General features: G+C 48.9%; 1 protein-coding gene across 1 annotated transcript; it reads left to right on the plus strand.

Annotated features, from left to right (window-relative positions):
* Window positions 1–205: 205 nt before the first annotated feature.
* Window positions 206–19259, plus strand: SALL3 (spalt like transcription factor 3). Its single transcript, XM_058277920.2, is given in 6 exon segments — window positions 206–287; window positions 1886–1888; window positions 11807–12723; window positions 12725–15064; window positions 15066–15227; window positions 16433–19259. Coding segments are annotated over 6 exon segments (3936 nt in total). The 3' UTR covers window positions 16865–19259.
* The last annotated feature ends 7076 nt before the right edge of the window (window positions 19260–26335 follow it).

A 26335-nucleotide genomic window follows, 5' to 3' on the forward strand; every position in this document is an offset into this window, starting at 1 on the left:
GGCCCGGGGCGCTGGCGGGCGGCCAATCGGCGCGGCCCGCCGCCCGGGCCATGCATTATTCACCAGCCTAATTGCGCAGCCCCATGCGCGGCCCGCGGCCCGCGCCCGCCCGGCCCCGCGCGCCGCCCCGGCCAGCCCCGTCCCGCCCCGCCGGCCGCGGCGCCCATGCCCCTGCCCGGAGCGCCGCCCGCGCGCACTGAGCAGCATGTCGCGGCGCAAGCAGGCCAAGCCGCAGCACCTCCGCGCCGACGAGGAGCGGCCGCCGCCCGACGCGCCCCCGGAGCACGGTGAGGGCGCCGCGGGGCCGGGAGCCGCGCGCGGGGCGCCGGGGGAGGGCCCGGGGCGCGGCGCCCGCCGAGTTGCGGGCGCGGGAAACTTGGCACGCCGCCGCCGCCGCGAGTTGGAGCTGCGCGCGCGGGAGCGCCACGGCCGGCCGCCCGGGGCTGGGGGGGCGGGCCTCCTCCTCCGCGCCGCCCCCGGGCGCTGGCGGCGCCGCGGGCCGGCACCCGGCTCCCGCGCTCTCCCGGCGCCGCGCGCCCGGGCGGGGGCGGGCGAGGCGGCTCGGTGACCCCGGGCGGGAGGGGGCCGCCGGCTTTGTCTCCCCGCGTGGCCCCGACGCTCCGCGCCGTGCGGGTCCCGAGCGGCGCCCCCGCCCGCAGGCCCGGCCGCCCGGGAGCGCAGCGCGGGTCGCGCCCGGCGGCCCCTCGGCTCGGGCGAACGGCGGCGGGAGCTGGGCCCGGCGGCCTCGGCGCGGCCCCGGCGCAGCCTTCCCAGGCGCAGGACCCGGCGGGCTCCGCTCGCAGGCACGCCGTGCTCGTCGCTCCTCCGGGATGCAGCGGGGAGGGCGGGGGCCCCGAAAGTTGGGGTTTGGACTTATTCGAGCTGAACTTTACAACCCCGGCGTCAGGTCAAACATCTGTCATGCGGGCCGAGCCCGAGCCCCCCGCCGCCCGCGCCCACCGCCCAGCTTGCGGCGTGCCCGCGCGGGGGCCGGGGCTCCCCAGGGAGCCGGGCGGAGGGGCGAGGGGTCGGCCGCGAGCGCGACAGCCGGGGCCGCCGGCGACCCGAGCTGCGCGGGGGACCGAAGGCGAGGTGCTCCAGCCAGGAAAGCCCGGGGAAGGAAAACGGGGCCGGGCAACGAGTCTGATCCCCTGTTGGAAAGGGTCTGGGCGAGCAGGCGAGTGTTCTCCCTGTGGCGGTGAGATTGCAGAAATAAAAGGAGTTTGAGAGTTTATCGCGCAGTGTTGTGAAGTTTGACAAAGCAGCTGTTCCTCCCGGCCGGCGGAGAAGGGCGAGAGTGCCCGTCAGCGGCGGGGGATTAATGAATTACATAAAACTATTAAAGTAGTTGGGGTCTTTGTGCCGCCCCGGCGTGGAGGGAGCCTTATCTGCGCAGCCGAGTCACCCCAGATCGAGGCAGGAGATATGCTAAAGAGAAACGCTTGCATATGGTGGGCAGAGGACGGACAAAGCCTCTTTTTGTCATGGAAATGGTTTTTTTTTTTGTTTTGTTTACTTCATCACATAGAATTTCTCACACTTGGTTTGTCTTGTATCGCCTTCAATGACTACATGATCAAATGAATGGATTTATTTCTGCCGAATGAGAAAGACAGTCTTTCCCTCAAAAGAACTACATTGCATCCCAGTGAGGAATTTTAAAGCTTTATTATTGTGGCTCCTGAATGGCTCAAAATCGGCTTTCACAGCAGCTCCAAAATGCAACAATGTAAATACTTCTCGGCTTTGTGAGGTCGCTATCAAAATGTGCACTGTCTCCTTTTATTAAAGCATATTTTAATTAATAGAGTGAAACCCCTTGTATTTAACAATTAACGAGCGGAGGCACTGCTATTCATTTTTAATTTCACTTCAGAAATGTGAGCTGGTGAACCTCATAGTGTGAACGTGGAGGGGAGTGGAGGGGCAGAGCCCGCCTGGAGAGCCGGGGTGGGGTAAATTATCTACCCGCTCTGCTCTGAATCCCCCTTGTTACTCTCCTGTGTTTAGGGATGAACCGTACTTGGAAGCCATAGCCACGGAGGTTCGAGTGTGTGGTCAAGCCCCAGTTTCTCACAGCCTTTGGAGAAATTGCCATCATCCTGATCATAATTTGCAACAGGCCAAAAATAACCCGTGGGGGGCGGGGGCGAGGGCAGAGCCGCCTTCCAGCCGTTTGTTTCCGGGCTTGTTTTGAGGCTAGTTTAGGCAAACTCTTAAACGTGCATCTTTTATTTCGTTCTCCTGAAGCAGATTGTTCCTGGAGCATAAAGATTCTGTTAAGCCAAGCCAAGGAATGCTCCCCTGTTACTACTCTGTCCTACTGACCATCGTTTTTCGAGATAACCCAGTAAAGTATTGTTTTTAAAGATGAATAGTTGTGAACACTAAATTACTCCACCTTGCATCAGCTCTCCTCTGAATTTTAATTTTGTTACATGCAATGGAAAATAAACATTGGGCCATACCTGAAGTTAGAAGTGAGCTAAGTTAGGTTACAGTAGGTGTTTTAGAAACAGTAAATAATGCCTTTGTATCCCTTTGGACTGTAACATTAATTAAAGCAATAGGTCCATCTAAATGTAGCAAGATGGAAGGCTATTATCACTGAGAATAAATTTGTTTATAGAATTATCTAGTATGGTAGGGGGAAGCAAAAATGCACAGCCATGTTAATTTACAGTAAAAAAGACTTCTAAAAAAAAGAAATATAACTGATCTTTCAGGTACTGGTTTTAGGCAAGCAATAAAAAGAAAACTATAGAAAAATAGGTGCAGTGCTGTACAAAACTTAACCCTGCAGGAACCTGGTATGAGAAGAGTAATCATGATTTATGTAAAGTTCTAAAGTTATCCTTTAGTAGAGATCTGTTTCAATGGTTATCCCAATGTGAGCTCTCCTTTAAAATTACGTATTTGCAAATAATTTCATTTTTCTGAAAAATTGGAAAGAAATGTGAAGCAGCTTTGGGATTCAGTAAAATTTATGTCACCGATGGTGAAATCCTTTGAGCCACCTGAACGTTTTTGTTCTAAGAAAAATTAACTAAAACTTCCAATGGCAGGGCAGCACTTAGAACTTATTAGGAATTTTAAAAGGTATGATATTGCCATATTTTCGGTCATGTAAAATACAGCTTAATAAAGCTCCATTTTATCGTAGTTAGAACAAAAAAATTATAATTTAAAACAATTTTACCATTCCGTATTTTGTTTACTTGTTAGCCACTAATTGAGTTTTTATTTTCTGCCAACTCAGTCGAATGGCTTTCTTAAAATTCCTTTTAAATGTGGTGAACGTGTGGTTTAAGAAGTTAACCGTGATAGTCAAACTGTGTTTAAGTAGAGGAAAAAGCCGCCAGTCCCCAGTGTGGAAATCGTTTCCCTTTTATCTTCCAAGCTTGGTTTGCCTTCAGCGCTCCCCCAGCTCAGCCTGTACTCATTTACAAGCAGCACACCAAGGAAACAACACTGACGCCACTTTCTAACACTGGTAGGCTGGTTTTCTTTGCAGCACGAAAGGTAAAAAGTAAGTACCAGAAAATACGAAAAAGGAAAATTTGCAAACACTTCTTTTTAAAATAGCATTTTAAAAACTTAATCCAGTTAAAAATGCATAATTTGGTGGTTAACCAAAAAGCATGCCAATTAATTTCCAGGAGAGCTGATTGTGTGAGAGTTGGGGGGTTTTTCCGAAAAATGCATGTTGAACTTCCCTAACGTATCTGTTATCAAATATTTTTAAGTCTGTTCAGGGCCAGAAAAAAGCCAGGGTAAGGACCGACGGGAATGACCTCTCATGCTGATTATTTGTTGTATGCAAGATGATGGGAAAAGCAGGCAAAAGGGGGTCGGGTTTCATTTTCAACTGTTCTCTAAGAAGGCTTCCCGTTTGGTGGCAAGGTAGCTGGAGGAACAGTTTCTTCAGGGGGAAATGCAGCAAAGGGCTGTCCGGGGTTTCCATCTCAAGCGCCGAACATCATTTGGAATGTAGCATTCCTAAGTGTGAGTATTGACACTGGCTTTAATTTAAGTAAAATAAAAATCTTTAAAAAATATCTTCTAATGTCTCCTGTGATTCTAAAGCATCATTATTAATAACTGTATAGTGGCAAGGTTTCTTGTTCTGGTTGGTCTTTTTTTCCGACATGATTTCTTGACTAGTTAGTTGCCAGAATAAGACGACACATCTTAGCCAGCCTCGGTGAGATCTGAGCTAAGCCTTCCAGTGGCGGGGCGGGTGTGGGACAACAGGCACGTTCCGTTGCCGTGTGCTGTCTATAAATGTAAACTTAAATTTTAAAAAACTCTAAAAACGGAATGCCTTTATATGAGTTTAAGTAAACTTCTATTTTGAGAACCCCATACTTCATCTTTCTCAGGTAATTTCAGCACGTTCAGTTAAAATGCAGTTGACGGTCTACATGATTTCCAAGGAAAGACCAAACGCAAGTCGCGTTACAGAAAGTGTAGCCTGTAAGCCGTAACATTGCCACGCTGTAAGGATCTGTGTTCAGACTCGAGATTAAGGGGGATGTGTTTCGAAGTTCTTGAGGCTGGAAAAGTGACCGGGTGGGGTCCCCACATTTCACTAGGGGCCTCTCTTTTTCGGCCATCCCCAGGTTGGTCATGCTTTCTGTTTGAGGCATGTTTTCTGAGAGCATCAGGGAGCAAAGCACTATAGAAAGGCTTTTTGTGTGATGTCTGTGAAAGGTGGGGTCGCAGTGTGGGCGCTTCCGCCGGACCCTCCCGGAAGGTGGGTGGTTAGAAGTGCTTTGACAAGGCTTGCTGATTTAACCTCCGCCTGCTTTGCCCTGCCTGGGGTGGCCACTAGATGTCAAGCTCATAATACAATTAGTACATCTGTGCAGTTGACCCTGGCCGCGCGGCTTACCACTGTTGTGTTAAGTGTTAACACTGAATTTGAGTGTTAACTAGAGAGCCCTGGGTTTGCTTCTTGCTGCACAGCTTATCAAATGCCCATCTCGTTCAGCACAAGTGTTTATGGTTCTTAAGGGAAAAAAGTAAAAGGATTTCTTTTGTGTCGCTATTACATCTTGAACTGTTGGATTAACCCTGCAGGTGCCGTGCTGCTTTGTCTTAATTCATCGGCATGCCTGGCCCTTCTTTCAAGAGTGACCTCTTCACAGCATCATTTGATAATTCTCTTGTAGGAGCTGCATACACGGATAGCGGCTGGCGTCAACGAGCCGCGGCTGTGGTTTTTCCAGCTCCTTTTTTTTTTTTTTTCTTTTTTTTGGCGTAGGGGTAAACTTCCATAGACTACACTGAGGTCAAATGATGACAAATAATGGAAATGACATAATAGCCTCGTCACAGAGCAGTGACCTGACCGTTACAGCGGGGCAGGTGCTGGCTCCTCGACCCCATCGTTGCTGCTGCTCTCGCGGGGTGTAGGTCTAGGTTGGTTTGCTTATTTTTATGCCCAGCAGATTTGAGAAACGGCCGGTTTGCAGAGCTCAGTGTTGGGGTGATTGTGCAGGCATGTTCCAAAGCAGGACGTTTAATCCCATATGTCAAATTTATGAGATCATGTTTGTGTGAGTTTAAATCCTCCCCGTCTTAAGCAAAAGTCACTTTTCAAAAACCTTGTTTTAACCCCTCACCAATTTCTGATTGAAAGTGTTAGTATCGGCCAACCTGTCTCAGGTCTGTGTATTTTTCGTGAGGCATCGATAGTGATGTGTGTATTCATTATAGGTGTGATTGCAGCACAGCCATTAAATGGAAGGGCTGGTTGCAACTTTGAAGTGTAGCAAACATCTTATTCGAAACAGCACCAGGGCCAGAGTAGTTAAAGCAGTTGCCACTGTTGTAGCTGCTTTGGGCCGCGTGTGTGTAAAAGGCAAGAGTGTATCCCCTCCCTGGTGCTTCTCCACACAGATGAAAAACTGCAAATGTTTTCAACAGAAGACAGTTGGTGGCTGCCACAGGTGGTTGTTACTTAACAAATTTGAGATTTGGGCCACTGAATCCATGAAACCTAGTGTGCCAGGTCAGTGCTGGAGTTTAATATGGCAAGAGTGCCCTCCGCTGTTCAACTTCGTAGTAACAAGCTTTTGAGGTCTATGAAAAAGGACAGAAAATTTTTCTATTGCGTCTGGAATTTCTTCTACATTGTTAAACACAGTAGGGGTCTCTATTTGTCTCCTCCTGTTTCACAGCTTGGGCTCAGTATGTGATAATTCATCTTTCTTTATGGGATTCAAAGCTATCATAAGGAGTTAAAAAGAATTAATTTGCAAGAAAATAAGTGTCTCTGAACAATTTAGGAAAACTTGAAAAATGCTTCTCCGTTTGTAAGGTATGGCAAAGCTAGAGGGAAAAGTACCTTTGCCTGAAAATCCACACGGCATTTAAAGTTACTAATTAAGGTAGTGAAGTTAGCATCCTTATTCCTGTGTGGAGCAAGTTTTGCTGCTTTTATTAGTTTTAATGAATGAAAAATATGTAACAAAAGAGTAGCAAGATAAAGGTGAGCTATTTGGGTGGCTAAACGAAATTATAAAACATCTGTTTTACTACCTCTTTGTAATTGGTTAGCTTACTTAAAAGGCACTATACTCCTGAAAAGAGAAAATAAAAAGAGGCTTGCTAAGAATCATAGTTAATTTTTTTTAAAAGTATTATGTCTCAAATATTTTATATAATTCAAGTGTTTTTCACCAATGGCTTTTAAAAGATCATCATGATTATAAAAACTGTGCCTAGCCTCTGATACATCATTAGAACATAAACAGGCTTTTGTAGAGAATGAAAATAACTGATAAACATTCCACTTGTATAAAGATGTAATTTTACAAACTTCATGGAAAACCTAAAATTCATCAAGATATTTTCTCAGTGGACAGATGGCTATCTGCCACAACTGGAAACACGTTTTACCAGTCAGCCATTTTCATGCAGAACTTGAAATACCTTAATAAAGAACAGAGTAGGAATTAATCACAGCTGAGAGAAGAGTGAGCCCGTTTTGGGGGCTTCCTTTCAGGCTGAGAAAGCTGATCCTAAGAATAGGAACATTTTTGTTTAACATGCTGTGTGCATTGGATCAGTGAGAAGAAAAAAAATATAATGTATTTTTTTAAACTATCATCTTTGAAACTGCCCTTTTGAAAGAGGCTTTTTCTAAAAGGGTCTTAGAACCTTCCCCCTTCCTCTGTTGAACTAAGAAACATACAGAACTTGCTCAAGAATTAGTTTGAACAGTGTAATAAGAGTTTGAAACCCTGAAAATCTTAAATATAAATAGCCAGTACTGTGACAGCTGTAACATAATTACATCCAGTGCGCCGCTTGGACTGCAGTAATTCTTGATGTCTCAGCCGCTATTTTCCCTCCTCCTGACTGCAGTTGAGAAAACAGGTTCAGTATTGAGTGCAGGTGAACTGCTTGTAGTCACGGTGTGTGTCCTTCTTACCTGCCTCACCGTTTATAAACAGCCAGTACGAGCAAATATGCATGTCACCTTTGTAAAGTGCCCTTGACCAAGTGGTCCTGTGAACTGACAGTGTTAGCTGAGGCTCATTACTTGATGGAATTAGTCGCCATTCTTCACTTATTATGACATAACCCTCAGGTACTATAAATTCGTGCTTAATCCTTAGCCTACTTCCAATTTCTTATTTTAGTGGATGAAGAGACGGTACGCGAAAAATAAAGTACTTGGACTTAAATGACAATTTTAAAATACTTATTTAATTCCCCCCTTAAGAAAGAAAGAAAATGAAAACTACATTGGAAACAAATTCCCCATCCTTACTATTGCTGTTAACAATGCCTCACTGATACGGCTTTACATCGCAACAAAAATTTTAAGCCACATTAAACTAAGGGATGTACTCATGTCTATTTTTAGAGCATAAAGGCCAATTCAAAATGAAGATTTAATTAAAAGATGGTTAAGTACATCTGAATCAGCCATAATATTGGCTTAAAACTATGACGGCATTAAAAGGTGATATTAAATGGTCACTCAGCTGCAGTCAGATTTTTTCCCAGATTTTCTTGTTCTAAACAGCGTTTAAAAAAAAAACTATTCTGCCAGATCACACGCATATATACTGTAGTACGCATGTCATAACTGTAATGAGGGGAGCCACAGAGGCAAGTTATAACAGCGTGTCTCTCTCGGGGTCTTTTCTGAGGGCATCAGCAGTCATCTCCACACTGCGGTTGGGCAAAATGTCTTTCTATTTCTAAAAAATTGCCTCTCCCCACTTAAAAAAAAAAAGCTATTTCCTACCAATCAATTCAGTTGAAGTGTTTACAATTGTTATTTAATAACATTCTGTTAAAAATGTAAACAAAACCTCAATTCCATATGTGAAATGCTTGGTTTTTTTTTGTTTTGTTTTTTTTTTTGTTTTGTTTTGTATTTGTTATATTCAAGGCTATCTTAGCAAGTTTGTGCCTGTCTAACTTTTATGGAATGCCAGTCACATCCAGATTTTGATAGTGAAACAATAATTGCTTGAGCAGGTAGGAATAACAATTTAAATGATAATATTATTGACTTTATACAAACCCCAATAAAAAAATTATAGGTGGTAATTCCAAATTATTTGCTCAAGATAATAAGTCTGAACTCTACTGAAGAACTTTTCCTTCACCATTTGTATTTTTAAATATTTTCTAGTCAAAAGGATTATGAAGCTTTGCCTCTAAAATCCAACAATTGTCTCTTTTGTTAGATTCATTAACAGGCCCAAGTGGCCAAAATACCATCTTTGAATTTAAAGTACTTTCCTTATTCAATTTTGAAGGAATATAAATGGAAGATTATTTTACTTTGACAAGAATATTTTCACCATATTTAGGTAATTTATTGTTGATCATTGCATTAAATGAAACAACTTTTATTATTTAGCACAAAGTTCTTAAATATCCCCGGCACTGTTTCTGCAATTGAGAAACAGTTAGTTATAATTCAGCAAACCTACCAATGGGAAAAACAACTTCCCAAACTTTCACTGAAGTGAACCCTGAAAATACTTTGTGCTTGAAAAACTAATGAGACTATAAAAATTGAAATCTTTGAATCATAGAGAGATTTGTGAGAGTTGCTTAAGACCTTTGAGTAAAGCATGGTGTAAAAAAAAAAGTCACATTTCCTTATTTCACATGCCATTGTTTGTTTCAAAGAAAATCTGGGAAATGTTCTTTTGCAAATAAATGATTTATTTATAATTTTTAAGTTAATTCCTGCAAAACTGTTCCTAGAATTGCCTTTTAAATGATCCAGAATCAACCTAATTACTAAGCATCTTCTCAGTGAGCCATCCCTAATATATATTCCATATAAAGAACATTTATTCCTGTAATAAAGTTTGTGTAGATTTTAAATTTTATATACAACTATTTATCATATGTTTAACCTTTCATCCCCTTTAAAAGGAGCCAAGGTAAAAATATTTCAAGAAATTAGTAATATTTAATTCCTTTGGGGGATTTTCCTTTTTTAAAAATTAAAATAAAAATATTTAGATTATATGTAGAAGTTTTATTACAGTTGTAGAATATTAGAAAACAGCTTTTTAAAGAATTCTGTTCCTTGCCTATTGTAATAGTTATTTCTGTGTGTGTAGTTAAGGTGATTCCAATTTCAACCCTTAGTACAAGGAACTTTTTTTTTAATGGCCCCTGGGATTTTTTTTTTTTTTTAATATATGAGTCTGCAAAAGAAGGTTCCACTGTTTTAAGAAAATTTAAAAGTAGAAATTCTTTGCATCTTTTGACAGTGAAAATACATGAATAGAATTTGAGGTCGCCCTTGTTCCCTACCAATCATTAGGAAATCCTTTACCTGAAGATTTTAGGCTTCTGGATTTTTTTCCTGATCCATAACCTTACCAGGTTTAAAATTCGATTTTGCATACATTGAACAGAGCTCAGTGCTTGGTGCCCTGCTGTGCTGGTGGGCCTGTCTGTGGTGTACATCAGCTGTGTCTTTGCTTCAGTTTCCTTGGCCCTTGTAGTAACCAGGTTTCTTGTGGTCTGACCTTCTGCCCTGAATTTAGTTTACAAGGCGCACAGGCCTTCGTGGGCCGCCAACTCTGACTTCTTTTCCCCTTCACAGGGTTTAGCCAGTTAAGGAAATGCTAACTGAACACTGCTAATAATTTTTTAAAGCTCTGTCTAAATTACATGGAAACAATGGCCTCATGTGGAGCAGACAGGCCTGAAAACATATTTTTATATTCTTTCCCAGTGGAGGAGCCGTTTTGTTTTTTAAGGATATTTTTAAAAATTAAATCTTAATGAAATCAGTACTGAGCTATTCTTTTCCCAAAACCTTTAAAGGAAAGAAGGAAACATTTGGAGAGGTTTTAGCAGACACATCGCTGAAGTTATAACAGTAAATTATTTCTGCAGACACAAAACTTGAAGATTTTTTGTTCTCAGGCTGTACTCTGCATGTTTAACAAAGGCCTGATTTGCAGCGCCCATTCCTCTCTGTTTGGGCTGATTTGTGGCCGCCACTCCATCTGCACGTTGACAAAAAGCAGTTCCAAGCCAGTACTTTCCAGAATGGCACACAGAACCCAGACCCTAACTGGGCCCTGCATTCTACCATAACTACCCCCAAACAGAAGTATCAAAAACGGTACCCCGCGTTGGTTTCTCAAGCCCGTAGAGCTCTGCATTCGATCAGGTGTGAATGAGGGTTGTTCATTAAACATAGTTGTTATTCGGCACAAGAGGGTAACGGAGTCAGAGGAAGTAGTTGCCTACAACAGTAATTAAACATGTGTAACCAATTAGTGGGTTTCCCACCATGGCACAAGCATATAATTTGCGAAGTCTTTCTATGAGAATAGATGAAAATAGGTACAAAAAGTGTGTCTGACTACAGCATTCTCATGTTAAACATGTCAACATAAATGAACTTTAAATATATAATTTCTGGTTTGTTAACAAACCACTGAACTCCATTGGCTGAGAACAGTAACATGTAATTTCAGTTCACTTTGCCAAGAAATATTGCATCTGACAGAGCCACTTAATTGCACTGAGCATTATTAATTTTAGGCCTCGACTGTACTGGGATTCATTTTTCAGGCCATAAAACGCAGGAGTCTGCCGTGCCGTGCGGAAAGTGCGAGGAGGCCCGGCCCGCAGGGCGGGGTGGATCTTCGGAGTTGAGAAGCGAGAAAAGCTTCTGCTTTCTTTGTTACCTTTACAAATGTAAGAAGTATGTAGCCGAGATTTCCCCCATAAAATAGATGCCTAGCGACTGGGAAGGCCGTGGAGAATTACAGTAAGCCCGTCGTGTCCCGGCGCCGGGCAACGGTGGCACATCGAGGTGGCCGCGGAGCGCGCGGGAGGCCCGCTGCTGTCGGGCGCTGACTCAGCCGGGAGGGCGCGGGCGAGTTTAGCCACGTTAAGCGAGCTGGCAAAGGCATCTCTCATTCTGCTGGAAATGAGGAAGCCTGATGGTCAAGGGGAATCCTAATGAGCCCGTCGAAAGCTGGCTTTGTACCCAACAGACAAGGTAGCTGCGGATTGTATGAAAATATTGGAAATCAATGGCTTGTATGGAATTTCATTAAGCAGCAGTATCCACAATTGATAGAGCCTCATAATTTGATGGATTGTGCTAAGAAAATGATTAGCTAGCTGGAAAGAGTCATAGAATACACACGCGGGCACGTCAGGAATGCTGAAGTGGGGTAATTTGTACGAAATAAAAAATATTGATTTTACTGAGGGCGCAAAATCTTGAGGTGGAGGGCGGGCCGCCTGGCGAGCCGGGCGCTGATGGACTCTCTTGATTTTCCGGCAGCCCCGGGAGAAGGCGCCGGCGCCGGCGACAGCGGCAGCGAGAGCAGGAGCGGCGGCGAGGAGACGAGCGTGTGCGAGCGGTGCTGCGCCGAGTTCTTCAGGTGGACGGACCTGCGGGCGCATAAGAGGACGTGCACCAAGACGCCGCCGGTGCTGATCGTGCAGGAGGATGAGGCCGCGCCGCCCGCCGAGCCCTTCCCGCCGCCTTCCCCCGCCAGCTCCCGCAGCGAGCAGGCCGAGAGCGAGGCGGCCGAGGAGCCGGGCGCGGCCGAGGGCGCGGAGGGCGCGCGGAGGGCGGCGCCGGACGAGGAGCCCATGGAGGTGGAGCCCCCGGGGGACCAGGGCCGCCCGGGCGCCCCCGCGGCCGGCGCACCGGCCCTCGCTGCAGGCCCCGAGCCCGCGCCCGCGGGCGCCTACGCGCTGCCCAGCACCAACGTGACCCTCGAGACGCTGCTCAGCACCAAGGTGGCCGTGGCGCAGTTCTCGCAGGGCGCGCGCGCGGCGGGCGGCGGGGGCCCGGGCGGCGCCGTGGCGGCCGTGGCGGTGCCCATGATCCTGGAGCAGCTGCTGGCGCTGCAGCAGCAGCAGATGCACCAGCTGCAGCTCATCGAGCAGATCCGCAGCCAGGTGGCCCTGATGAGCCGCGCGCCCCCCCGGCCTGCGCTGAACCCCGCGGGCGCCCCGGGCGCGCCCCCCGCGCCGCCGCCCGCCTTCGGCGCCCTGCAGCTGCCCGCCGGCGCCACGCCCGCCCCGGGCGCCCCGCCCGCCTTCGAGGGCGCGCCGCTGCCGGCCCAGCCCGCCGCGGGTCCCGGCGCCCCGGGCGCGCCCGCAGGCGCAGGCCCCACCGCCCCGGCCGAGCCCGCCGCGCCCGCGGCCTCCTCGGCGCCCAGCCCCGCCGCGCCCTCCTCGGCGCCCGGGGCCCCCGCCCTGAGCGGCGCGCCCCCCGCCGCCTGGCGCCCCGACGCCCCCGGGGCTGACGCACGGGGCCCTCCTGGCGGCAGCGGGCGGCATGCCAAACCCGCTTCTACCTCAGACCTCGGCCAGCAGCGTCATCTTCCCCAACCCGCTGGTGAGCATCGCGGCCACGGCCAACGCGCTGGACCCCCTGTCGGCGCTGATGAAGCACCGCAAGGGCAAGCCCCCCAACGTGTCGGCGTTGGAGCCCAAGGCCAGCTCCGAGGACCCCTTCTTCAAGCACAAGTGCAGGTTCTGTGCCAAGGTCTTTGGCAGCGACAGCGCCCTGCAGATCCACCTGCGCTCCCACACGGGCGAGCGGCCCTTCAAGTGCAACATCTGCGGGAACCGCTTCTCCACCAAGGGCAACCTCAAGGTCCACTTCCAGAGGCACAAGGAGAAGTACCCCCACATCCAGATGAACCCGTACCCCGTCCCAGAGTACCTCGACAACGTCCCCACCTGCTCGGGGATTCCCTACGGCATGTCCCTGCCTCCGGAAAAGCCGGTGACCACCTGGCTGGACAGCAAGCCCGTGCTGCCCACGGTGCCCACCTCCATCGGGCTGCAGCTGCCCCCCTCCATGCCCGGCGGGGGCAGCTTGGCCGACTCCCCCAGCATCACGCCCGTGGGCCGCTCCCCGCAGAGGCCCTCCCCTGCCTCCAGCGAGTGCACGTCCCTGTCTCCCGGCCTCACCCACCCCGAATCAGGCGGCCCCGCCATGGCCGAATCCCCCCAGCCGGTTCTCCCTGGGCCTTCCCTGACAAAAACCGAGCCCGCCGGCCCGCCCCCCGCCAGCGCGAGGGCAGGGGACCCTCCAGTCGGCGGGCAGGTCACAGCCGCGTCCACGCCGTTGGCCCCCGACGGCACCGCGGCCCTCGGCCTCTCCAGCCCGGCGGCTCCTGCCGTGTCGGACCAGTTCAAGGTCCAGTTCCCGTTCGGGGGGCTGCTGGACTCCATGCAGACGTCAGAAACCTCCAAGCTGCAGCAGCTGGTGGAGAACATCGACAAGAAGATGACCGACCCAAACCAGTGCGTCATCTGCCACCGGGTGCTGAGCTGCCAGAGCGCCCTGAAGATGCACTACCGGACGCACACCGGGGAGCGGCCGTTCAAGTGCAAGATCTGCGGGCGCGCCTTCACCACCAAGGGCAACCTCAAAACACACTTCGGGGTGCACCGGGCCAAGCCGCCGCTCCGCGTGCAGCACTCCTGCCCCATCTGCCAGAAGAAGTTCACCAACGCCGTGGTGCTGCAGCAGCACATCCGCATGCACATGGGGGGGCAGATCCCTAACACGCCGCTGCCCGAGGGCTTCCAGGACGCCGCCGACCCAGAGCTGCCTCCCGAGGACAAGAGCGCCGAGGCCCTGAGTGGCTACGAGGACGACATGGACGAGGCCTCTCTGGAGGAGGACCTGGAGCTCAGGGAGGCGGCTGGTGACTCGGCCAAGCTGCTCCTGCCCTACGCGGGCTCCTGCCCGCCGTCGCCGCCATCGGTCATCTCCAGCATCGCTGCCCTGGAGAACCAGATGAAGATGATGGACTCCGTCATGGGCTGCCAGCAGCCGGCTGGCCTGAAGTGCGCCGAGAACGGCTCCGGGGGCAGCGACCAGCTGAGCAGCGACTCGCTGTCGGCCGTGGGCGACCTGGAAAGCCGGAGCGCGGGCAGTCCGGCCACGTCCGAGTCGTCCTCCATGCAGGCCCTGTCCCCGGTCACCAGCAGCGGTGACGGCCTCCCGTGCAGGTCGCCCGGCCTTGGCTCCCAGGAGGAGCCCCAGGAGGTGCCGCTGAAGACGGAGAAGCCCGACAGCCCGTCCCCCGCTCCTGAAAACGGAGGCGCCCTGGACCTGACGGCCGCCCCCCCGGGCCGGCCCCTCGTCAAGGAGGAAGGCCCCTTTAGCCTGCTGTTCCTGAGCCGAGAGCGCGGTAAGTCTGAGAGCACGGCCTGTGGTGTCTGTGGCAAGCCTTTTGCTTGCAAGAGCGCGTTGGAAATTCACCTCCGCAGCCATACTAAGGAACGTCCGTTTCTCTGTACCGTCTGCAGTCGCGGATGTTCCACTATGGGTAATTTAAAGCAGCACATACTGACGCACAAATTAAGAGAGCTCCCTTCTCAGTTCTTTGAACCCGACTCTGCTCTAGGTGCCAGCCAGAGCGCCGCGGGCCTGCTTGCCGGTGCCACGCCCGCCCTGATCAAAATGGAAGTGAACGGCCACGGCAAGCCTGCGCTGCCTGGCGAGGGGCCCCCGCTGCCCGCCGGGCCCCCGGCCGCGCTGAGCCCCGGCCTCGCGCCCCTGCTGGCCCCCCCCGCCGCGCCGCACCCCCAAGCAGCACAACTGCCAGTCGTGTGGGAAGACCTTCTCCTCGGCGAGCGCGCTGCAGATTCACGAGCGCACGCACACCGGCGAGAAGCCGTTCGGGTGCACCATCTGCGGCCGCGCCTTTACCACCAAGGGGAACCTGAAGGTAAGCGGGCCGGGCGCGGCGGGCTCCCAGAGGCCTCCCCGGCGCAGGCAGCGGCTCTGCTGTGGCCTGCCCGGCGGGAGACGCGGGAGCGAGGGGCGTGCGTGCATGCGTCCACCTGCACGCGTGTGCACCTTTAGAGGCCATGTGCTGCACCCTGGGTGGGGGAGCCGGGCCCGCTGCTGGCCGCACCAGGGCACCAGGGCAGCCCTGCAGCCAGGCGGGTGCTTGTCCTGCCCCAGGCGCGGCTGGAGGGCAGGCCCGGTGCCCAGCGCTGCCTGGATCGTGTGAAAAGCTGATGCCAAATCAGCTTGGCCTCCGAAAGCACTCGCCTAGCGTGAGTGCACCCAAAGGCAATGTGGCTGCCAAGACAAGCTGCGGGGGGGAGGGGGGGGGGGCGGCTCACAGATCCATTTGCAAGTTTCCCAGAGAGGGCCAGAAACCAGGGCACCCGGGAAAAATAACTAGCGCGTGGGTCCCTGTTGGTATGTTTTCCTTTGCAAGGTAGGCGGTGGCGAGAGGCCGACGGGCTCCTCCAGGGCTCTGTGTCTCACTCTCGGCTAACACCCAGGGTCTCTGCAGAGACCGCTGGTGCAGAGCCAGTGGCTTCTTCAGAGATGTTTTTAAAGGTCAAAACTTGTTTCTATATTCTGGACGTTCCTTGGTAAAACAAAACAGATCAAGGACTGCTGGCCACAGATGTCCCCAGGACATTTTAAAAATTGTTTCCTTCTTGTTTGAACAAAAGGATTAGTGGAAAGAGGCCTGGTTAAACAGAGTTCAGAAATAGAAGGCTATTTAAAAGGGGGGGGCCGAAAAGGATAGCAATGCTTGGATGAAGGAAAGGACCTGGCTCTTCTGCGTCTGAGTTTTGAAACATTCTCTTGGCCGCCTTGTGGGTTGTATGCTCGGGGAAAACGTCTTGCCGAGTTGGTCAACTGAAAGGGCGTATCCGTTAACTTACTGGTTGTTGTCGGTGAAAGTGAAGTTGCCTCTTTATGGAAGGCGTGCGCGTCCAAGTTCACACACAGCCTGCTGCGTTGGCGCCAACTAATGCCCAGGATGGGGAAAAGAGGAAAGTCCGAGAAAACGGGATCTGAGTTTCCAGATGCCTGCGGGCGTGCGCGCACCCTCGTGGCACGCGCCCAGCCCCGCCGCGCCCAGGAGCCTGCTTACCTGTGGGTGTCTCTCTCGTGTCTTCTGTGCAGGTTCACATGGGAACACACATGTGGAATAACGCCCCTGCCAGGCGCGGCCGCCGGCTCTCCGTGGAGAACCCCATGGCGCTGCTGGGGGGCGATGCCCTCAAGTTTTCTGAAATGTTCCAGAAGGATCTGGCAGCTCGAGCCATGAACGTGGACCCCGGGTTCTGGAACCAGTACGCCGCGGCCATCACCAACGGCCTCGCCATGAAGAACAACGAGATCTCCGTGATCCAGAACGGCGGCATCCCCCAGCTGCCCGTCAGCTTGGGCGGCAGCGCCATGCCGCCCCTCGGGAGCCTGGCCGGCGGGATGGACAAGGCGTGCACTGGCGGCAGCCCGCCCGCCGGCGGCCTGGACAAGGCAAGTTCAGACACGGGAGCCAGCCGGCCCTTCACGAGGTTCATCGAGGAGAACAAGGAGATCAGCATAAACTAGGTGCACAGCGCGGTGCGGGCGCCACCCGTGGCTCCCTCCCCCCGCGACATCACGGTCTCAGCAACAGTCCTGGGACTACGTTTTACCCGCAGAGAAAATCGGCTGCACGGCCGCCATGAAGTCGTCGTCTTCGAGCCGCGTGGCACTTCTTGCAACGCCGAGTCTGACTGTTAACTGAGAACTGTGCAACCATTTCAGTGAGTCTAAGTCACAAGAAGAAGTCCTTGGAAAACCACATCCGGAAAGGAAGCTCAGGCCACGTCCGAGGCCCTCGTGGGGAGGGAGAGAAGGGCGTCTGCGATGTTCCGGTCAAACCCATCGGATGGTTTTGTTCAAGTTAGTTAGAAACTCGAACTGTGTTTTTAGAAATCTTAATCCTAAAGAAGTGGTCTAGTACCCCGATGCGGTGTTTTAATACAGTATCTGCGTCTGTAGTATTTATAATGCTAAGATTATGCGGGTAACAGACGATATAACGACCCCAACCTAAATGAAGCTTTTGTACTGCAGAAGACACCTGGCTATGTGATTTTTTTTTTTTTAAAGCAAGATTTGTTTTACTATTAATGAGTGGATTATTTCAATGCAGGCAAAATTGTGAAGTTTTATTGGGAAAGATAGCATGCTTTTCATGTGCAAGTACCTGTCAGTAACAAACTTTTTTTATTTAAATGTTTGTAGCTGCTATGTGGACATCGTTCTATGAAATGAAAAATGTCGTGTGGTCTGTAGCTCAGTGATTGGAAAAACCAGTTACAGACAGACATCACCGTAAATTATTCACATTATAAACAATTGTGAGTAAATATTTCACGTTATCAGAGCTGTACAATAAAAGGTAATGTTTGTATAATGTGGTTGCAAACTCTTAATTTATACTATTGCACTTTTAGTATTTTGTATTAGGGAGGTTTGTCTATAATTTGAAAAAAAAAGATGTAAAGTATTTTATAAATAGTACATCGGTTTAAGGAAAATGGGGAAAAAAAACTGTTAAAATTTCTTCCTTTGTTTTAAGGTCAAACAGTATGAGAAATTTATGCTACTTAAGCCACCAAGATTTGTCAGCTCCTCAATAAAATAGGGCCTGCCATTTCTTAAATTAAGGTGATTTATTTAACTTTTCTACAAAGGCCATTTAAAAGCTGTGACCACCCCTAACAAAACTTTTGATGAATTAATCTTAGGACTGTGACATCAATACAAGCCAGGAAATAGCTTAGGAGAGCATTGTGTGGGTACAATTTTACTGTATGCTAGTCTGTCTCTCTTTCACATGCCCCCAAACAAAACATTGACTGGCAAATAGCACTGGTTACTGTGTACAATAAACTGGGAAGAAACATTAAGTGTCTGGCGGTATAATCAGTCATAACTTAGAAACTTTCTGAATTCCTGATTTATTTATTCTCAGATTAAAAGAAAGCACAGTGTCCTCTGATTAGTCAGAATACAATATCAGAATGATTACTGTGTTCAAATTGCATCAAGTAACTGAAGGGACTGGTTCCACCTGTGAGCACACTGGGAGGCTGGGGCCGAATCTCAACGCGGAGAGAGAAGGCTGTGTGCTACCTCATCTCTGCACTGCCAGCGTGGTGGAACCTTCCAGCACGACTGTTCAGGGGCCAGCACGGGAGCTGGTCCCAGCGCAAGGAGCTGGATCGCCCGGAAGATAGCCAGCGACGACCTCTCAGTGGAAACCACATCGAATACAGCAACGACAACAAATTCCTGTAGGAGGACGGACTTTTTTCTGCCATCCTGTAGCTGAGCAAAGAGCGTTTGAAAGCCTCGGCGCCGTTTATTTCTCCTGGAAATGAGCACTGAAGTTGCACGCTCTGCTCTCTGCACTGGGGAGGTGGGGCTGCCCCACCTCCTCTCAGAATGGCTGGGGCTGTTTCAAGCACTGGGAAAAGGAAGCCGAGGTGGCTTACTGTTGCTGCATTTCAGCAGTTGAATGTTTCTATTATTTATCTGTGTCCTTTTTGGTGTGAATTGCTTTTGGTGTGTTTTTTTGTTTTGTTTTATTTTTGTTTTTGTTTGTTTTGGGTTAGTCTTTGGTACCGTGTAGTGCTATCTCTTCTCCCAAAAGAAGTGTATATAACTTAAAAAAGAGAGCTGTACAGTGCTGTAAATAGATGGCTCCTGGCGGCGCCGGGCGGCTGTGCCTCACGTGGGGCGGCCCGGTCTGCGTGCTGAAGACACTATTTTTATATTGCTGTTGGGGCAGGGCTGGGAGCCCCCCTGGACCAGCTGGGAATTGTCCCCTAGATCCAATATTTTTTATTATCAAATCTCGTGGCTCAACACATCTACTGATTGAAATGGATGTCTTAGTCTAGGTTACTATTTTTGTCATATGGAATTGAATAAAATGCAGGATGTAATACTATTTCTGAATTGTGTCCCTTGATTATTCTCATGGAAAAAGCAAACTTCGAGTTGTGGTCATTTATGGTGGATGTATGCCCATGGTTTTTCTCCGAGGAAAGTCCACAAAGGGTTTAGATTTTAAGCAATGTCTAAGTGTGTCTTGATTGGTCTTGAAGTTATTATTTTTCACTTTTTTCTAAAATGAAAATGCAGCCTTCTAATTCTGGATGTTTTATATCTATGATGGAAGATACAGTAATACGTAAATATAGGAAACTGTTGACAATATCCAAAAATGACTACCCTCTGAAGTATCTTTCCATTATCAGGGTTAAATGAAAAGATTGGCTCTTCAGGTCACTCAGACAAGTAGATGTGGTTCAGATTATATTCTAGGAGAGGATATGGAAAGAAATTTACTAAGGATTAAACAGAAGCAGCAGGCAGCTTTGAGGTCACTGAATTCAGTACCGTAACTGTCAATTCCAGGTGGAGGATGTCCTTTATTTTAAAATAAGTTCCACCTTACGAATAACATTTGATAAGTTTTTAAAATTTGCATAACACCTGAATATTAAGATAATCCATTTTTTTGTTCTTAAACTTTTTTTAATTTGCTGTTGCCTAGAAGCCACGGCGATGCTCACCTGGGAAGTGCCAGGTGGTTTTAAAGGATCATTAAAGAAGCTAGCTATGAAACTACCCAGCCTCCTGGCTGGTATCAAATGCCTTAAGATTAAAAACCATGTTGACTTCAGGCTAGGATAGACGCTATGAAACGTAAACCGACTAATCTGAATAGTAAATTTAATTTTTTTAAAGGGAAATAAGGATTCCTGCAATCATTAGAATAATTAGCATAAATTAAAATGTGGGATAAAGGAATTTGCTTCTTATATTTCAAAAAATATTTTCAGACATAAGATACGGGGTATTTTGGCTTATTTGAGAAGCTTGGCCAGCTACTTACATCACATCAGCTACACAGTTGCTCATACTATGTTTCAGAGAATCATAAATGTCCATCCCTAAAAATTATTTATTTAAATACACTTCTAAGTTCATTATAGGAACCATTAGCATTTAAGGCTAATTAAAAATATTGCTAACGGGCTGGAAAGCAATTGTTTTTAAACTCTCCCCTGCCTGATTGCATCCCCCCAAAGCCCCAGAGCCCTGCGGTCCCCCCACCTGCTTTTGCTCCATATTTGGCAGATATTTCCCAGCTCTTACTTGTTTTTCACAAAGCCACAGCAAACCTCAGGGGCATTTCTTTATTCCTCGGCTGCATTTACATTTCCCACCCAACCAACTCCAAGCCACTGTGTTTATTTTGGCAGTTTTTCCAGTGCCACAGAAGTCCACACCTCTCGTTTGTTTCCTGGGGTGCAGGTGCAGCCAGGCCCTTCTCGCCATGCCCTGTGGCCGGCCTACGGGGGCTGCTCTGTCCGCACCCGCCCTTTGTGCCGACGCCTGGCCTCTGTTGCTGGGTGCCCCGTGTTCGTTCATTCCTTTGAAAAGTTTCAACAACAGGTGCTTTGTTGGTAGGAGAGGGTCGATTTGCCGATTCGTGGCAGCGTTAAAACTAGGTCTACAAAGCATTGTCTGCCGTGCTAGGAATTCCTCCCCACCTTTCTCTTAGGCAGGAAATGCTGGGTGATCGGGCTTAGCGTTCTGCATGGGAGGAACCGTAAGTGAAATCCCAGTGGAGTGCACCTTCCTGCCTCCTCCCTCAGACCCTGTTGTGCCAAGCAGGTGTGGGCTGGTGTTTGCCCGACGCAGGAGGGGGGCTGCATAGCAGCGGCAGGAAACCTCGCGCCCTGCGCCATGGGAACAGCTGCCTTCTCCTGCCTGAGTGTTTCCTGATCTGCAAGAAGGGGGTAGATTTGTGATGATTAAAATCCTTCCCGCTCGTGAATTTCTATTTGCTTTTTAGAGAACTACCACTAATGCACACCTTCCCCCACCCCCAAATCCACTAGGTGGACCAATTCACAGTATTTATACGGAGGGAGAAAACGTGAATGCTACCGAAGAATATTCTGCCGTAGATACAAAAAATGTATCAGATGACTTTGCTAAAGAAACTATGGAATCATTTTTGGACCATGAAAAATGTGTTGGTATCTGATTTTTTAAAAGCCTTTAACTTTTACCGAAGATTTTAAAAATGTAACTATATTTAAGGGAAAATAAAAGCAAGCTCTGTGAATATCATGCTTACTGCATTTTCTATTAGGAAAAAAAGACTTTAAAAAGCAATTTGATTTTTTTTTCTTGTGTTGTACTGCACACACAAACACATATGCAATTAAAAGCAATGGTTACTTCTTACATTGTTCTTTTAGTAAAAGATTAGATAACCTAAAAATTAACATAGGTCTTCCTGTCCTGATTTATAATTATGCCTGCGTTGTTTGGTGTAGATTCCTTTGGAAGTATTACAGATTGTGCTTTGAAACAGAGCCCCCTCTAGCTCATCCTTTTAGGGTTTAACCAGCCTTTTGCTGAACACTGAAATGCCCCAGTGGGGGACAGTGAGAAAGGTGGAGAGACAGAAAAAAGAGAAGCCGTGTCATTGATGGGAGAGGACACTTCTGTCCTGTTATGTCAAAAGGTCTTTACATCAGCAAGTGAAAAACAAGTGATTCATTGAAAAAAAGAAAATAAGTTCATCCACAAAGTGGAGGCTGCAAGCATCTGTTGACATCAGTGTGGGTCGCTTGTGTTCGTGACACAAACTTGTTGAAATAAACATCTGATTCATGAGTCCCAAATGTGGTTATTTGTGAACATGAGAATTTTGGAATCCCTTCCCCACAATACTTACGAAATTTCAAATTACAGGATGAACTATATTATTTCCTTCACTATCCAAACATAGTATTTTACTTATGCACTAATTTTGTTTACTTGTATTTGCCCCAGCTTACCGTAAAGGACATCTGAATTTTATACCAATAACTTTTTACAAGAAGGGATATGAATATCTAAATGACAAACATCATCAAATTGTTTCATAACTGGCAGATCTTTTGATTATATGTATGATACAAGACATTTCTGTTTCATTTGCTTTTTTCTGTTTGCTCGATCAAGGGCAACTTAAGAACAACTCTGGGTTTGACCTTAATTTACCCAGAAGAAATATGTCACACCCTCCCACCCTCCCACGCTCACTGCTGCTGAAGGAAAACAGGCCAAGGCGGGGAAATATTTTTCTCTTCAGATGACAAAAGTTTTAGGAATACCTGATGAAAAAGTATATAAACAAATACTTACACATTCAGATAATTTAAAGATAAATTCAAGTTTGAATTATAAGCCAATTTTCCTTCAAAAACAAATCTCGAGTTGTTTCATTTTTCCCTGTGAAATAAGCTGGTGACAGGATTCTTTAGGGAAGAACTGTGTGTGCACTCGCACAGGACGTCACGTTTCCTTCACGTTTTCTTTCAACCTTTTCATCCTTTATTTAGGTTTTTTTTTTTTGGGGGGGTGTTTTGTTTGTTTTTTTTTTTTTGCCTTTTTGGTTTATGTTTGGTTTTTAGTAACAGCCTTAGATTCTGCATAAAATGCGGCAGGCAGTATCCTTATTCCTTAAGGATACTTTAACTGTTAAGTTTGGAGTCATTAAGAAAAGAGTTTTGTAAGCCAGATATTTTATATTTGGATTTTTAAAACTAGTAATTCAAAAGAGATAGATGATAATGAGGCATTTTCTTTTTAACAGTGCAGTTGTTTGGCATTTTCTTTTTAACAATGCTGTTATTTGACATCCATCTATAGAAATTTATGCTAAGGAATAAATTGAACCAACCTATAAATTCGCCCAGGAAATTACTATATCTTATTATATATTGATTTTTAAAAAAACACCAACTTATAAAAGAAGCCAATCTTGGAACTGTGGAAGTAAAGATTATCAGAGACAGAATATGAAACTTGCCAACGTATCAAAAAGTTTTATAGTTATATTAACCTTATAGATTTTCAATTAAGGGCTACAGGCAACTTGGGGAAATGAACTATATCAATAAATCTTTGTAAATAGTTCCTCCTGAGCAAAACTTCTAAACATTTTTCATAATTTCAATACATTTTATATAATTTTTTAAAAAGCCTAGTATATTGCTTGTTAGCATAGTATCTAACTCATTCCTAATTAATTCGCCTTCTTTAAAGTTCTTCTCATTTGCATTGCCATCTCTTATTCAGAACCTTCTTCCATGGCTTGGTTCTTTGTTTTTTCAGTTGACGTTCAGCCTTGGTCCCACCACATTTGTTGACTGTTTGCTGGGGAACAGTAGACCAGGTGTAGAATCACAGTGACCACGGGGCTCTCCAGTCCCTGAGCAGGTGTGACCGACGTGCCTCCCTCGCTTGGACTAGCGCCTCCCTGTGGAAACCCGCACTTGACGGCCTTGAAGCAGTGGGCATCGTGGCAGGCACGTGTGGTGGCTTCTCACCAGCCTGAAAGAGGAAACGCAGAGCTGAGTTAGTGCCTTGACGCCTCGGGGGCGGTGGGCTTCAGGCGTGCTCACGAGGTGCCCGCCGCACAACCCTGGGGGCAGCTGGTCCAGGAGTACCTGGTGCCCCAGCCGAAGCGTGTTGTGTGTCTGTGTGTGTGCAGGTGTGTGCGGAAGCGCTGCGGCTGAGCGCATTTGTCCCGCGTGGAGAGCAATGCCTTCTGCTCCTGCACTGTCTGATCTGAAGACTGATGGATCAGGCGAGTCACTGCTCAGTTCGCCATGTGCATGGTTGATGGAGCTTAATTTTAAAGGCTTTGAGAGCATTGAAAGGATGATTGTAGGCTATGGAATAATAAATAAACACATTAAAATGAAAGCATCGCCATCCCCAAATATCTTGTCTTCAGGTATGAGCTAGAAAGAGAACACAAGTACTGATCTGCTCTCGATAAAGCTCATTTTCTACAATCTTAAACTCCAGTCTTTATCTTGCAAGTCTATGGTAAGAACTAATTTAAATTGTTTTCATTACTTAGTAGAAATTTCCACCTTACTGATAAGCCACACGTACCTGAAAGAGTGCCTCTTTAAAATAAGGAGCACATTTCTATCAAGAGGCACACCCATTTCAGCTCAGCAAAGATGTTTGTCCAGGATGACAAGGTGAAAGCTGTTGAGAGCCAATGTGGCTCAAGCAATTGGGTGTCCATACGCGGGAGGCCCCTGGTTCAGTTCCTGGTACCTCCTAAAGATGACAAGCAGACACAGCAAGACGCAGACAGTGCAGCCAACAGACACTGCAGTGCCACAACAAGCAGACGCTGCAACGGCCACGACCAGCAGGTGCCACCACGAGCAGACGCCACAACCAGCAGATGCCGCAACTGCCGCAACGACCAGACACCACAGCCAGCAGCGAGCAGGTGTGGCTTAGGCCGTTGTGCAATCACCTCCCACATGAGAGGTCCTGGGTTCGGTTCCCGGTGCCTCCTAAAGAAGACAAGCAGACGAGATGGACAAGGGAGCCACATCGGGGAATGAGGGGAATAAAAATTTAATGGAAAACCATTAACATTTTTTATTGAGTTAAGTTCAGTGTTAAATCTTAACCAAAAAAAAAAAAAAAAAAGAAAGGAAGAAAGCTGTTGATTATTAATGCATACCCCCTGGGTAATTTATATGGTTTAGCAGTCGTTGCAATATTTAATCTACTGATTCTTTTCCAGGATGAGGAATTGTTACGCAGGTATGTAGATGCTCCCATGTATTTCCCCAGTCAACAGCATAGCTTCCTCGTTGGCTCCTTTTCCAGGAGCTGTTGATGGCCCTGCAATTCCTGCACCTGCTCTAATCTTTGATTTCTGCACTATTCCTACCTTCCTCAGAAATGTGAAACCAAACTTGGAAACATTCCTTTCTTTCTAAACGTTTTAAATACTTTGCAACTTAAAAATAATAATAGTAATGGCGAGGCAAGTTGTGGGCTGAAGGTGAGCCCGAATGGACTTGGGGGCGCTGCCTGCGTGAGGCCAGGCAGTGGCTGCAGCTGTAAATCCGTTTTGACAACTGCTGGTTGGTAAGTGCTTGGACAGTAAGCTGGTGCTTCCTTTACGACCACGTACCCACAAGTGCGTCCGCACCGCGAGCTGAGCCCTGCTCGGGGCTTCCTAGGAGGCCCGGGGAGGCCGCCGCGCGGCAGCCGCCAACGCCCTGAGCCCGTGGGGCCCCTCGCTGGCATCGCGCCCAGCCTTGCGCCCCGGGCCGCGCAGCCCCTGCGAGGACAGCGTCCCCGGGACGGGGCGCAGGAGTGCCGGGAGGGCACAGGCCCCGAGGGCCCCAGGCCCGCCCCCCTCAGACGCGCAGGGTCCGCTCCGGAGGCTGCCACCCGGAGACCAGCTTTGCGCGGCGGGGGAGGCCCGAGCCGCCACGAGTGGCCAGGGCGCCCACGTGGCGCCGCCCGGGAAGCGGCCCGCGGCCCCGACGTCCAGCGCTGGCTGCCGCCGTCCCGCCCCGCCGGCCTCAAGTGCGCTCGACAGGGCCCCGCGACACCCGCGTGCGGCAGTCGTCCCGCCCTGCCCGGCGGCATCGCCCTTCCGTCCCGGTTCTGAGCGGGGGAGACGGTCGTCCCCTCCCGGGAAGGCCTGCCGGGCTTGGCGGGCTCAGAAGGCAAAGCCGAGCCCTGCGCCGCGGGGACGGCCGGAGCTTCCCGTGGCGGGGAGCCGGCAGTGCGGGGTCGGCGAGAGGCGGCCAGGGCCGAGGGGCCGACCCGAGCAGCGCCGGGGCCTCGGGCGAGCCGCGGCCGCCTCCCCGGCTGGAAGGGAGGGCCCCTGAGCCGGGCGCTGGGGGTGGAGAAACGGCCAGGGCGCTGGTTCAGCCCGCTCTCACCTTCCTGGGAGGCTGGGTGCAGAGGGGCGCGGGGAAGGTATGGACAGATGGGTGGTAGGTCAGTGGGTGATGGATGTCTAGTGCCATCCACTGTCTGATGGGTGACTATGAGTGAAATCCAACAACCTGCTCGAGGAACCCACGTTCCGTCAGGAGACCACAGGTGCCCTCCGTGCACGTCTGCTCTGCCCACCGCTCTCCCCAGGCTGCCCCTTTCCAGTGCTGGAGTGAGCACCGG

The sequence above is a fragment of the Dasypus novemcinctus genome, chromosome 16 (genome assembly GCF_030445035.2).
Source record: "Dasypus novemcinctus isolate mDasNov1 chromosome 16, mDasNov1.1.hap2, whole genome shotgun sequence".
Classification (NCBI taxonomy): Eukaryota; Metazoa; Chordata; class Mammalia; order Cingulata; family Dasypodidae; genus Dasypus; species Dasypus novemcinctus.